The sequence below is a fragment of the Eleginops maclovinus genome, chromosome 16, assembly GCF_036324505.1.
Source record: "Eleginops maclovinus isolate JMC-PN-2008 ecotype Puerto Natales chromosome 16, JC_Emac_rtc_rv5, whole genome shotgun sequence".
Classification (NCBI taxonomy): Eukaryota; Metazoa; Chordata; class Actinopteri; order Perciformes; family Eleginopidae; genus Eleginops; species Eleginops maclovinus.
In genome coordinates this window covers 22,374,324-22,387,986 of record NC_086364.1, presented here as the reverse complement: position 1 = coordinate 22,387,986, position 13,663 = coordinate 22,374,324, and the positions used below count along the sequence as shown (strand labels likewise).

Below are 13,663 nucleotides of genomic sequence, written 5' to 3'. Positions count from 1 at the left end.
AAGGTCATCTATAAACATAGTCTGTCGTTATGATTTTAAAAATTGCAGAACGCAGCAGCTTTGCCGGTGTTTTGTTCTGCAGAGATTCGTGTTCCCTGTCCTCAGCATATCATGCAGTATGAGCTATTAAATCTCAGCTCTGCTAACCCTGTCATCTGGAAAAATCCCTGACCTCAGACTGTGAGGGGTGAGGAGAGGGTGAGGACAGGTGTGACTCAGCAGCACCTGTGCATGATCAAGGGCAACACATCCTTTTGTATTGCAGTGAAATCTTTTTTTTATATGTAGTGCATGGGCTTTGGAAGGAAGGCTGTCAACAAGGAGGATTTGGTAAACATCTCAGGGGGAGATTAGAAAAGAGGGAGTCTTTTCTATGTGTGCAAAAGGGGGAGGGAGATAGAGAGAGGACTTCCCAGCATGGGGGAGAGGGAGAGGGAGGGGTTGAGCTGCCTGGTTTGAAAGGGACTGAAATGTCCTTCATATAAACCGGTGACAAAGTGGCGAGCAGCGGCCACACAGAGAGCAGGACACCGAGCACCGAGCAGCCGCTGGATCCGCGTCAACACACCGGGGAGAAACACCGAGAGGAAACTAATCCGGAGCATTCATCACCCACCGACAGGTAATAATAACAGATGCACGATGATTTAACATGCTTCTATTCGACACATTGTGAATGCTCTTTATTAACAGGTTTATGTGCAGACATTTCATTATCAACGTAATGATTCGCTACAGCAGATGAATCCAAACATGTGCCTTACAGTCATTTTTAAACTCAGTCATAAGCAACACCAGACTCCATCACAAAATACATTTCTTCTTTAAACAACTACGTGTTTTGTAGTTCTGGTAAAATGTGTATTTACATTAAAAAGTTCTTATTGTGTTGTAATTAATAACGTTGAAAGACATAAACAGTATCATTTGGAAATACCAAGCAAGTTGTTTGATTTAGTTTTCATTTTCAAGGTTAAGCAAGCTGCTTTTTGCTTTCTAGTTGAATATTTTATACAAAAATACATTTCTGTTCCGTAGAGGTAGCATTAGATACGGCTGAAGGTGAAAGTATATAATGCACGATATTTAGTTATCTTTTTTTACTTTAGCCTATATCTCATTGTGTAAAGTTAGGGCTACTCTATTACTATTTTTCTCCTGATGTTGTGAGGTTTACACACATTGTCCATATTTCTATGACTATATCACTTAGAATATTCACATAACATTTTTCTAAATATGTGAAATGCATCCTCTATCTTCGTTGTTACTATTTAATTTATCTTTATTAACAACATTTTTTTCTCGTGAATTTTTTCTTTTATATCAGAAAATGACCGATTTTTTCCTCACAAATAAATGGTTTTTTTTACATCTAAGGTTTTTGTATTTGTTCTGGTCAATCAGTGCTACATCAGATCATTTGATGTATTTATATTTATTTATTCTGCTATTTTTTCAAGTAGTTTCTCACTATTTTTAGACTTTATATGAGCAAAGTATATTATTTAGGCCTCCTGAAATGTGTGAAATACATTCATGTATTTGTTGAGTTACATCAAAATGACACTGGACTATTTTTAATTAATTTAATTACATAGATATATTCACTTTTGAATTTGTGACTTATATATAAAAGAAAATCTCACAGATATATAGCTTTATAACCTCTCAGTTATCATGTCTCCTGTGGTGTGTGAAATGTGTATCTTAGTTGTGTAGAATCAGGGCTACGTGTCCAGGTCCATGCAGCCAGATTTGTTTAATTCTGGTTATCTAGGCTACACATCGGCCATACGCTTGTCAGATTAAACAACTACGCATTTGTGCACGGTGCTCCAGTCTCACCTAATTAGACTCACCCTCTACTGGGTCACCACATGCAGAGCTCACACGGAGATAAACAGCCTGTAAACCTGAAGACTGAGGCGTGAGAATATCCCAGATTAGGATTTTACCTCCAACGTGTTTTTAAAAACAGTTTTTTTCAGGTATCAACGATAGGTAGTTCTTCTTTGGATGTAATGTGTATACATTACATATAACAGGCCATCATCTCTACATTAAGTGCAAGACAGGTTAATTAAAGTATGCTCGATTACCCAACATTTTTTTGTATTGTATTATTTTTTATATAAATGCCAAAACTAACATCTTTGTTATTTATTAACTCTTGTTTTTATTTATGTATTTGTTGTTCCTTAACTTTTTAGGTTTTTTTTGTGAATTTCCAGAGGTAGAAAAAGTATTAAAACCACATTAAAAAAATATTCAAGTTCAAGTTCTGCAGTCTCAATTAAACCAAAGTATTGACATTCAAATTAATTAAAGTACCAACAGATATAATAATAGATATGAATAATTTATGTTGTGTATTAGCTAATTTTCTGAATCTGTAAAGTGATTAATCTGTCAGATATTGTATTAAAATAAAAATCCTAAAGTGAAGTTCAAACTTGAATTTAGTTAAAGTATTTCAAATGCACTTTATATTTCAGTCAGGCGATATCATGTTGTTTCTAATCTGCCTCTGCGCTGAACTCTTTTCCAGACCTGTGATTGGCTGTAGAGATGGGTATCACCTGTCGTCCACTGTTATTGGCTGGAGCTTATCTATTGGCTGCTCTGATTGGTGGAGCCCACTCTGATGGGGTGTGTCTTCAAGATGCTAAGCACAAGCCGACGCCCAGCCCAGAGCCGAACCTGAGGGAGTGTGGGCTGTACGCTGACAGTGAGTGTATTTAGAGATCCTTTACTGTAGTATAAGTACATGTACTACTGTAAAGATATTCCCATTACAAGTAAAAGTCCTGCATCGAGAATAATTCTACTTAAGTACATGTATTTAAAACAATTAAATATTACAATTCAAAGTAATGTAAGAAAACATTTAAGAAAAAATGTAAATTAAATAAATAATTAGAAGCAGTCGTCTTAATGCAAGAACTACCAACAATTAAACAATACTTACGTGTTCTAACTCAATCGAGATCATAATACCATTTATTTAACAAATACTTCATACGTTTTGTGTGTTAAAAGTAAAAAGTAACTTGTATTCAATCTGAAATAAATGTAGTAAAGTAAAAAGTACTTAAAAGAACGTAGGTGCAGGTACCTAAACATTTGTATTTTAGTTTAGTACTTTGGTAAATGTTCTTAGTAACAGCTCAACACTGGAATCACTGCATCTTTAATGGTGTACATAAACATCAAACTATATCCCCGACTGACTGACTGTGTTTCCTGTTGTTGACAGATAGCTGCTGCACAGAAGAAGACATCCAGGATATCTCCCATGTTCCCTCTGCTCTCAACAAGAACAAACCTTGGGACAAGTGTGGGACTCTGAGCTCTGAGTGAGTGTCACACAGTTATATAACCCTCTCATTTGTTCTCTTAAATGTAACCAAGATTTTTATAATAAAATCCATCACAAGACTACCTGTAAACCACTGCGACTAGGATCAGTTGGGGACTCGATGCCTTGCTGAAAGACACATCATCAGGGCCCACGAGGCAAACTTTACAGCTACCATTTCGCACTTTCTGAGAAGACTAACCGTCATGACGCCCAACATTAGCCGCCTTTAGCTTAGCGTAATGTTAATGAGAGCTACATGAGAAGTAAAGCTAACGTGAGGATAAAAAAAGGAACTACAGCACGGTCACATGACTCCACGTCTCCACCGATAAGCTAAAGGCGGCTAATGTTGGGCTATAAAGGAACTACAGCACGGTCACATGACTTCACGTCTCCACCGATAAGCTAAAGGCGGCTAATGTTGGGCTATAAAGGAACTACAGCACGGTCACATGACTTCACGTCTCCACCGATAAGCTAAAGGCGGCTAATGTTGGGCTATAAAGGAACTACAGCACGGTCACATGACTTCACGTCACCACCGCTAAGCTAAAGGCGGCTAATGTTGGGCTATAAAGGAACTACAGCACGGTCACATGACTTCACGTCACCACCGCTAAGCTAAAGGCGGCTAATGTTGGGCTATAAAGGAACTACAGCACGGTCACATGACTTCACGTCACCACCGCTAAGCTAAAGGCGGCTAATGTTGGGCTATAAAGGAACTACAGCACGGTCACATGACTTCACGTCTCCACCGCTAAGCTAAAGGTGGCTAATGTTGGGCTATAAAGGAACTACAGCACGGTCACATGACTTCACGTCTCCACCGCTAAGCTAAAGGCGGCTAATGTTGGGCTATAAAGGAAACTACAGCACGGTCACATGACTTCACGTCACCACCAATAAGCTAAAGGCGGCTAATGTTGGGCTTAATGGTTTAGTCGTCTCGTTTAGACACTTGTTAGCAACCACTGTTTTAAAATCCACCAGCAGGGTATTTACTGATGTATTTTATGTCGTAGAAAAGCATTTTTTCTTTACCAAAGACATTATTGCATGCATTTCTTCCATAAAAAACCCCATTTACTTCCAGAAAAGGGTGCCAGAATGGCCAAAATGCTGACAAATTTCCCGTACCTACGACTCACTCCTGCATCATCTTTCACTGCCTTGTGATCACTTCCACTGAGTCATCCCTCCCAGGGTCAATGAAGGTTTAAACACTGATGTCACAATGTTAGCACTAACCCCCCCCTCTCTTTATCCCTTTAGGTGTGAAGGTTTCCTGAAGCGAGTGTCATGTTTTTACCGCTGCTCCCCGGACGCCGCCCGCTGGCCTCACCCTCAGCGCCGCTCGTACATCCAGGCGGTGCCGCTCTGCCACAGCTTCTGCCGTGATTGGTGAGGCTGCCAACACACACCTCCAGTCACATCTAGATCAAGATCGGTATCTGTCCCCCGCTCACCTATAAGGCTGTCTGAAGAGAGATTACCGCTCGGTGTTACGGCGCTCTGCGCGATCCGTGCTTAGACAGAGTGTCCCATGAACGGGGAGGCCGAGGTTACATATATTTCTCCTGGTTTATAAAGTAGGGAACAGCAAGCGAGGGGATTCCTGTCAACATGAGAAACTGTTTCATATCATGGAAGCCTTGTTGCAGGGGTTGTTGTCATGAATAAATATGAGAACTGCCTTTAATACTATCATACTTTAGAGTTTAACGAGATGATTGATACCACTTTTCTGGTGACGCCATTCCTTGGTTTGTAGTATTCTCTCTTTTGAAGTCATGAATTTTGTGTACCTTGTACGGAGACCTTGAACATCTTAAAAGGCGCCTTTAAAACTAAAATGTATTACCGTTCTTATTTATCTGGCATTAAGTTTTGCGAAACTCGTCGTAGCTGTTACGAGCTAAGCCAGCACCACCTAGCTAGAATGGTTTGCAAGGTTTAGTCACGTAGACACCTACTCACATTTTCAATCACAACATAGTCAAACCCTAAAAGGATTCTTCTTTATAGCCTATTTTACTTATTTACTTCATGAACACCAGGCTCAAATCTAGAAAATTGTGACCATGAACTCTTTAGGAATTTGTTGACTGAGGTAATAAATCAAGTGAAAAGTAGGGCCTCTTTTTCATTGACTTCTATACAATCGGTATCCTTGTTGCGAGTCGCCCCCTGCTGATATTAAAGAAGGTTTAAGAAAATTAATTGGCTTCACTTTTCAGACACGGAGGCTGCGCCTTTGCTCTGCAGAGTAAATATGAAGCTCACTCACTTAATCATCATTCTTTAATACGTACAAAACAAAGGTGTAGAAACAACACTGTGGTTTTATGTTGAGTGTAAAACTGTGACGTTGTTTTTTTCTTTGGTTTTTGTAGGGATAATCGAAAAGGATATTAAATGTTTACTAAATATTAAATAAAGTGAGTTCCAGAGGGACTGGCAGGTGGGTTTTGTTAATGCTGCCAGTCTTTATGCTAAGCTAAGCTAACTAGCTGTTGCTTAACATGTGGCATGCAAACTATTTCTTCATAAAAGATGCACGTCAGTTCTTTAGTACACAACATGCATCCTAGGAATGAGTCCTCTATGTTTTATTTTCTGAATTTGCCTTTCGTTTCTTCAGGTTTGACGCCTGCAGGATGGACATGACGTGCGCTCGTAACTGGGCCAGAGACCCCCGGGGACAGAACTGCTCTGGAACCTGTGTTTCCTATCAGCAGGTGAGCTGTGATCTTCTGTGATTGGCTGCTTACATAACATAGAAGTTTGTGTGTGTGTGTGTGTGTGACCATTTTGAGTATGTTGTGCCACACTAGCAGCAAGGCCTTCTGGGGGATATTTCCATCTCTTCAGCACTTGGAAAACGTGAAATAGCATTACATTTAGACGAGAAAGTCGTGTTCCCGTATGTTAAAATGTATCCTACAGCTTCTTTTTATGAGCATATGCTGCAATAATAATGAAATCCCCATCAAACCCAGCTGTACTTTGTCTTACGTTTTAATAATAGACTATAAAAGAAGTGGTTATGCCTTTTGTTTGAGGGGTTTTGAAGTCCTAAGGGTAGCATTTTGCCCATTGCCGTCTGGTTTTCTCAGCATTGCATCGTCTTTCCTGATGACAAATGTACAAAATGCATATCATGCTGTCATAAATCCTGAATAAGTAGGCGTTCTTTGCGATGCTGCAACAACTACCTCACCTGAGTGCCGGCTGCTGGAACAAAGCTGTTTTCACACCGCTTTGTTCCACACCCTCGGGATCTTGATTGATGCATTATCTGCGCAATCACTCCTCAGCTGATGTTTTCTCAGGTGTCAGAGGTTTTAGTCCCCGTTGACAGATCTCACAGCTTGTCATTTGAAGGTCAGACACTGTGTCGCAGTGCACGGTGAAGGGAGTGAAGGCAGGCGAAGGGTTAACGGCGCTGAGGCGTGAAGTGGTTCGTCCTGCTTCAGTGGACAGAGGCCAGCTGGGTGATTTAAAATGAGGCAGAGGAGGAAAATATCTGTCACACAATGACACTGTCCATCTATCTATCTATCATCCATCCATACATACATCCATACATCCATCATATATCCATCACCATCCACCATCCATCATCCATCCATCCATCTATCCATCCATCCATCCATCTATCCATCCATACATCCATCCATACATCCTATCCATCCATCCATCCATCCATACATCCATCCATACATCCATCCATACATCCATCCATACATACATCCATACATCCATCCATACATCCATACATCCATATATCCATCCACCCATCCACCTATATATCCATCCATCCATCCATCTATACATCCATCCATCTTTCCTTTCCCTGTTTTTCCTCTTTATTTATCTCTCTATGTCCCTCTTTGTAAACACACGTTGTTAATTTGAGTTGTTGTTTACGCTTTTATTTTGACGGCAGCTTCAGACTCCAGTTGAAAAGGTATTTAATGGCAGAAACACTTTGGTCTAAAAGGACTTTATTAAAGGTAACAGTATCAGCATAATATCATGCATTTTATAAGTAAAAGTAACTAAGAGTGTTAAATAAAGGTATGATATTTATCTCTATAGAAGTATAAAGTAAGTACAAATCCTACAGTCTAATAAATAATACTTCAGACGTCATGAATTTGAAAAGTTACTCTAAGTACTGATAGGTTGTGATAGGCTAAAGGGGGCGGGACATCTCTAAGCGGGTGACCAATCACAACAGAGCCGGCCAGCTAACCAATCAGAGCAGACTGGGCTCTGGTTTCAGACAGAGGGTGAGAAGAGGAGCTGCAGCACAGGCAGTATGAGAAACATAAAGAGCTTTCTGAACATTAAAGCATGGAGACATGTCCCAGGAGAGACACAGAGTACTGACACACCTGAAATGAGCGAAAAATGTACTTTGTTACCCTCCCACACCGCGCTGCGTTGGAAAAAGCTTTACATTTAAATGATATAATCCACAAATCCACTGCGAGTTGAGAATAAGTATAAGCACCGATACCGGGAGGATTTGTGAATGCTGACTGCCGTAGGTGTCTATTTGCATAGAAACAAGCTAATGCATTTAACAACAGACACACACACACACACACACACACGCGCTGCATGCAGAAATCCCTCTGGCATGCGTCTCTCCCTGTCTTTGTATTCGCTGGAAACATTATTTGTAGCCAAGGACTGATTTTTCTCAGCGTGAGACACTCTTTGTGCTCAGGGTTTGGTGGGAATGAATGACACTGAAAGAGCTTTCTAAATTAATATGTGTGTGAAACGACAAGGGTTGCACAGGTGACTGAAAGAACCGACTCACATCTCCTTTCAGAGAAGCTGTTTGTCATTTTTCGATGAATTTCATGAGCAATTTTCTAAATTGCAGCCACTAAACATGACAATGTGTCTTATTTCAAATTCGTTTTTTTCGTACAAAAGTGGCAGAAGATGACGTTTTCAGCCGCTCAAATACGCAGAACTCCTCCTTATCTTGCTTTGTATCAGATGAAAATGAATACATGACAGTATGTCCTATTTCCATTCCTTTTGTAATACAAAAAAGGCTGAACATGCGTTTTTTTCAGGCTCTCATCTGGAGAACTTCTCTATTTCGTATCATATTAAATTACTACATGACAAAATATCCTTTTCCCATTTGCTTGTTCATACAAAATAGCAGACGGTATTGTTTACTGCCCCTCCAACATGGAGCATTCCTGCTGTTTGATATTATATGAAAACAAATACATGACAATACGACTCATTACCGTCCCATTTTCATACAAAAAGGACAGAAAAATACAGTTCCAGAACCCTCAATATTGAGAATTACTACCGGTTGTATATCATATGTTAAATAATACATAACGATGTGTCTTATTTCCATTCCTTTTTTTATACAAAATTGGCAGAAAATTCTGTTTTCAGCCTCTAAAATAATGCAGAACTCAGATTTGTTTGTTTTATATCATATCAGAGTAAATTTGTGACAATCAAAATGCATGAAATGCTGTTTTCAGACTCAAATAAAGGCGAGTACCGATTTTTCCTTCTACTTTTACTTTATTTGGGGTTTTCAGAAGGATAGGACATCTAAAGACCTACATCTCCTTGTACTTTGAGGAATAGTTTTCTTAATGTTCTGATAAATTAAATAAATGAAGCGTTAATTGATTTAGTACTCAGCCTTAATTAATCATCAATTAAAATACTTGTTGGTTGCATCATAGCTGAAGATCTGCGGGATTCCACTTCCAGTTTGAAAGGAAATGGACTATTTTTTATCCTCTTGTTTTGACCCTAAGAAACACGAGTCATTACATTAGACTTTGATATAAATACATATATTCTCCGTGTCCTCTCTGGTCTCTGTTTCCCGGTTTCGGACACACACACACACACACACACAGGGGGGTGGAATTGAATCAGATAAAGATGGAAAGGACAAGATAGAGCCGCAGGAAATTTCACCATCTCACTTATTCGATCACACCCTGTCGTCTGGAGACACTTGTGCCCGTACAGAATTAGCTTTGGCAGCAAACCGCATGTGTGCCTGGGGCCAGCGTAAATGTGTGTGTGTGTGTGTGTGTGTGTGTGTTTACAAGGTTGCTTGCTATAAGACTCAAGCATCAGACGGAGAGGTTAGTGTTGTAGTGGAGGGAAATCATCCTCTTTGTCCTTGGAACACGGTAAATATATTAAAGCTGTTTCTTCTCCGGTGTGACTCAGTCCTAATCCCCCCGACAGACCGGAGGATAAAGAGAAGCAGACGTTAGGGCGGGGGGTGGGGTTACAGAGAAACGACAGATGAACAAATAGTAAGTACAGGAAAATAAAGATGTAGTGGAAGTTAAAGGGACAAAAGGAGTCAGGCTTATTGCGAAAGAACATGGACGGTACATTACAATATTCATTACTAGTTGTAGAATAATGTTAAAAAAACCTATAATGATAAAATACTGGTTGAAATCGTTCTTTACTTTATAGTATTCATGTTAAATCCTACATTATACGTCTATTCTGCAACCTTTTGGAGGTAAATATACTTTTTACGGTTCAATTTGAGTTACTTTTTACATATAAAACACATGTGGTAGGACAGGTGTATGGACTGGGTATGATACCCTAGTGATGAAACATATTTGCAGTTTATCAGAGTTTAAAAGTGGAGAGAAATATGAGCAATATATCAGAATTTCAGAGTGACTTAATGAGTGCTCGTGAGGCTGCCACTAGGTAGAAAAAGGAGCTTAAACACGCCAAAAAAGTGTGTGTGTGTGTGTTCCTGAAACTTCACTAATAAGCTTCCTCCACTTTGTAGTTGTATTTGCTTTGCAGTAGCAGCTTGGATGTAGAATTGTGATTTGTTTTCTGCAGCGTTGTGCCACATCCCTTGTAATCCCCACACGTGTCTTATTAGGAAGGGAATTTGTCACGCTCCAGAAACTGTAGAGCTGCTAATGTCAGCAGTAACTGAAATTTGTCCTCAAAGTAAAGTATCACTTCATGAGGACTTCTGTGACTATCCGTCAGATAGCAGCACAGAAGAGGCTGAGAGTGACCTTTCAGATTAACAGAATTGTTGTTCTTCCATAAAAAACACAGAGATTGTCTTTCAGATACCAATGTGTGATGTCCAAGGTCATCATGTGTTATAATTTCCTCTCGAGGCTGAGGAGAGGCACTAAAGCAGCTGCCAGGTGCCGGCAGGATGCTCTGACACCTGGCAGACAGGCATAATAGGCCAGAGTCAATGGAGTGGTGCAGGAATGAGTCCTAAACCTGGAAGTGAGTGAGCATTTTAGCTATTCCAGGTTTGCTATTCTTAAAGTCAATGGTTTGGTTGCTAACAAGGGTCTAAATGAGAAGACTAATCGTTATCACGCCCAACATTAGCCTCCTTTAGCTTAGCGGTGGTGACGTGAAGTCATGTGACCGTGCTGTAGTTCCTTTATTGCCCAATATTAGCCTTCTTTAGCTTAGCGGTGGTGACGTGAAGTCATGTGACCGTGCTGTAGTTCCTTTATTGCCCAACATTAGCCTCCTTTAGCTTAGCGGTGGTGACGTGAAGTCATGTGACCGTGCTGTAGTTCCTTTATAGCCCAACATTAGCCGCCTTTAGCTTAGCGGTGGTGACGTGAAGTCATGTGACCGTGCTGTAGTTCCTTTATAGCCCAACATTAGCCTCCTTTAGCTTAGCGGTGGTGACGTGAAGTCATGTGACCGTGCTGTAGTTCCTTTATAGCCCAATATTAGCCGCCTTTAGCTTAGCGGTGGTGACGTGAAGTCATGTGACCGTGCTGTAGTTCCTTTATAGCCCAACATTAGCCGCCTTTAGCTTAGCGGTGGTGACGTGAAGTCATGTGACCGTGCTGTAGTTCCTTTATAGCCCAACATTAGCTTTACTTCTCGTGTAGCTATGATTAACATACGCTAAGCTAAAGGCGGCTAATGTTGGGCTTCATGATGTTAAGTCGTCTCATTTAGACACTTGTTAGCAAGCACCGTTTTTAAATTCCCTAGTGACTTATTTTATGTTGTAGAACACAGACATATTTCAGGCTAACAACCAAAAACACATTACAAAAACCATTGACTTCCAAACCATCGAACCAGAAATGCTAAAATGCTAGCTAATTTCCGGGTTTATGGCTCATTCCAGTACCACTCTATAGACGACCATCTTTTGTGTTGAATTGTATTCACTTCCACTTCATATATCCGGTGTGTTTCTGTGTGTAGATGTACCAGCACGGCAGGGACCTCTGTGAGAGCCTGTGGGGCGACGCCTTCATGACGGTGGAGGACGAGCCCGAGGACGCTGGAGAGAACGGAGGAGAAGGCGATGGCGGCCGTCCCTGCGGCTGCCTGACCCTCAGCCCCTCGGACAAGGACGTGATCGCCGCCCTCAGGGCCCAGCAAGACGACCCCGAGGAGCTGGACACCACCAAGACCGGCCTGCCTCAGTACCGGGCCCCGTGCCAGACCAAGCTGCCCCTGCAGGCCAGAGTCAACAGGAAGGGAAACTCAGTGCTGCGCAAACGCTCGCTGGTGGTGGACGACGTGGAGGGGAGTGGAAGCGGCTTGTAGAGAAAGAGATATTTAGGGATCGCTGTCTAGATCTGTCTCTAGAAAATGGAGATGCTCCTCACTAACCCACAGACCCACACTGTCCTCATCGTCCTACGTATAATCAATGGTTTTAAATAACATTTGGTATAGGGTAGACACTAACAACCTCAACAGCCAGGATTTAAAACCCCTAAAAGGTGCGTTCACACCGGAATATTAGCATCACTTTGACCACGGCATCATTTGTGTTTACTCCTGTCACTCAAACTGGTGAGGAGGCGGGGCTTATCTCAATCTAGATACCGACAACAAAAACATCAACACATTTTGCCGTGTTTTCATTGTAATACACTTATTAAATGATGCCGACACAACCACATACTGATACCCATTAGTAAAAAAACATGAATTAATACTTTGGTGAGTGTGTTCCCAAGCCATCAGATCGATCAGACTAGGCTAAGCTAACATATAGCCGTAGTATTACATCATACAGATATAAATAAAGCAGCACATTCATTCACCATGCCACAGATACATTTATAAACACTGGTATTTGTCCAGTTTCTGAAGAGATATGAGGAACTGTGAGCTCTGTGTGCCGTCGCCCAGAGCGGATTGGCTTTTGCATGAGTTGCCATGCAAAATGAATTCACTCTGCATTCCGATGTGAACGTACCATGAGGCTGAGTTAGAGGCAAAATCCTTTATTCTACAAGGGCTCTCAATAAAAAATTAATATATTGATAACATCCCATTATAGCTAACCCTAACACTAAGAAAGACTGGATTTTATTTCTCACAGTCAGGTATTTTAGCAGCTTTGCAAAGTCCATGATGCACACAGAAGTCGTGCAGCATTAGTGCATGAATCAAACCTCATTACCCAGAATGCTTCACATGACAGTATTGCAAACATGACACTCTTCACTTCCCTGCTTCTCTTTTCAATCATCTAGGCGACTTTAATGTGCACTAGTCAAATGTGAAATGCTGTTGTGATGCTGTATCGTGCGGTCTACATGTCATAGTGTAAAACAAAGGTCACGCAGAGTAATGATAATAATGAATGTAGATTAACAGAGATTACCGGCCTGGAGGTAAAGGGATCTGGAACGATACGGAGAGTTAATACCAGAGTGTTGGTTTGATATTCAGAGTCGGCCTACCGGACATGTATCTGAGGTAGTGTTCTTTTTTTATGTACTCCATGTATATCTAGAGCAAGGCACTGTTAGATGTAAATGTTTTGTAAAATACAAAGGGAGACTGATTTGTTGGTTTTATGGAAAGTTTGCAGGTGTTTCTGTGCTTTACGTTCTCAATAAAGACAATATTTCTAAATGCCGAACCTGAGTCTGTCCTCGGTCTTATGGCTGCAAAACAATAAGATATGACGCATTGAAGGAGATTTATCCAATTGTTCCCAGAGTTACTGACTTTTTGAACGATTTATCCATTACTTTTAACCAGTAGTTAAATAACTAAGTAGATTTACTCAGATACTTCTACTTTACTTGAGTATTTCATTTTATGCTACTTTGAACTTCTACTCCACTACAATTCAGAGGTAAAGGGTGTACTTTTACTAATTTATTGATTACCTTTAGTTGCTAGGCAGATTAGGATTAATGATGGTGAATATAATCAGCCCTTAAATCAGACTTTAGTTCACCTGCAGTAAATCCAGCAGCTACCCTGCAGTAT

General features: G+C 40.6%; 1 protein-coding gene across 1 annotated transcript; it reads left to right on the top strand.

The window, feature by feature from the left end:
• Nucleotides 1–411: 411 nt before the first annotated feature.
• On the top strand, nucleotides 412–13,307 carry rtbdn (retbindin). The gene is made up of 6 exons (XM_063902969.1): nucleotides 412–622; nucleotides 2,552–2,731; nucleotides 3,260–3,359; nucleotides 4,640–4,768; nucleotides 6,009–6,105; nucleotides 11,627–13,307. Exons 2-6 carry the CDS (start codon nucleotides 2,572–2,574, stop codon nucleotides 11,972–11,974), a joined length of 834 nt encoding a protein of 277 aa, XP_063759039.1. The 5' UTR covers nucleotides 412–622; nucleotides 2,552–2,571; the 3' UTR covers nucleotides 11,975–13,307.
• Nucleotides 13,308–13,663: the final 356 nt, after the last annotated feature.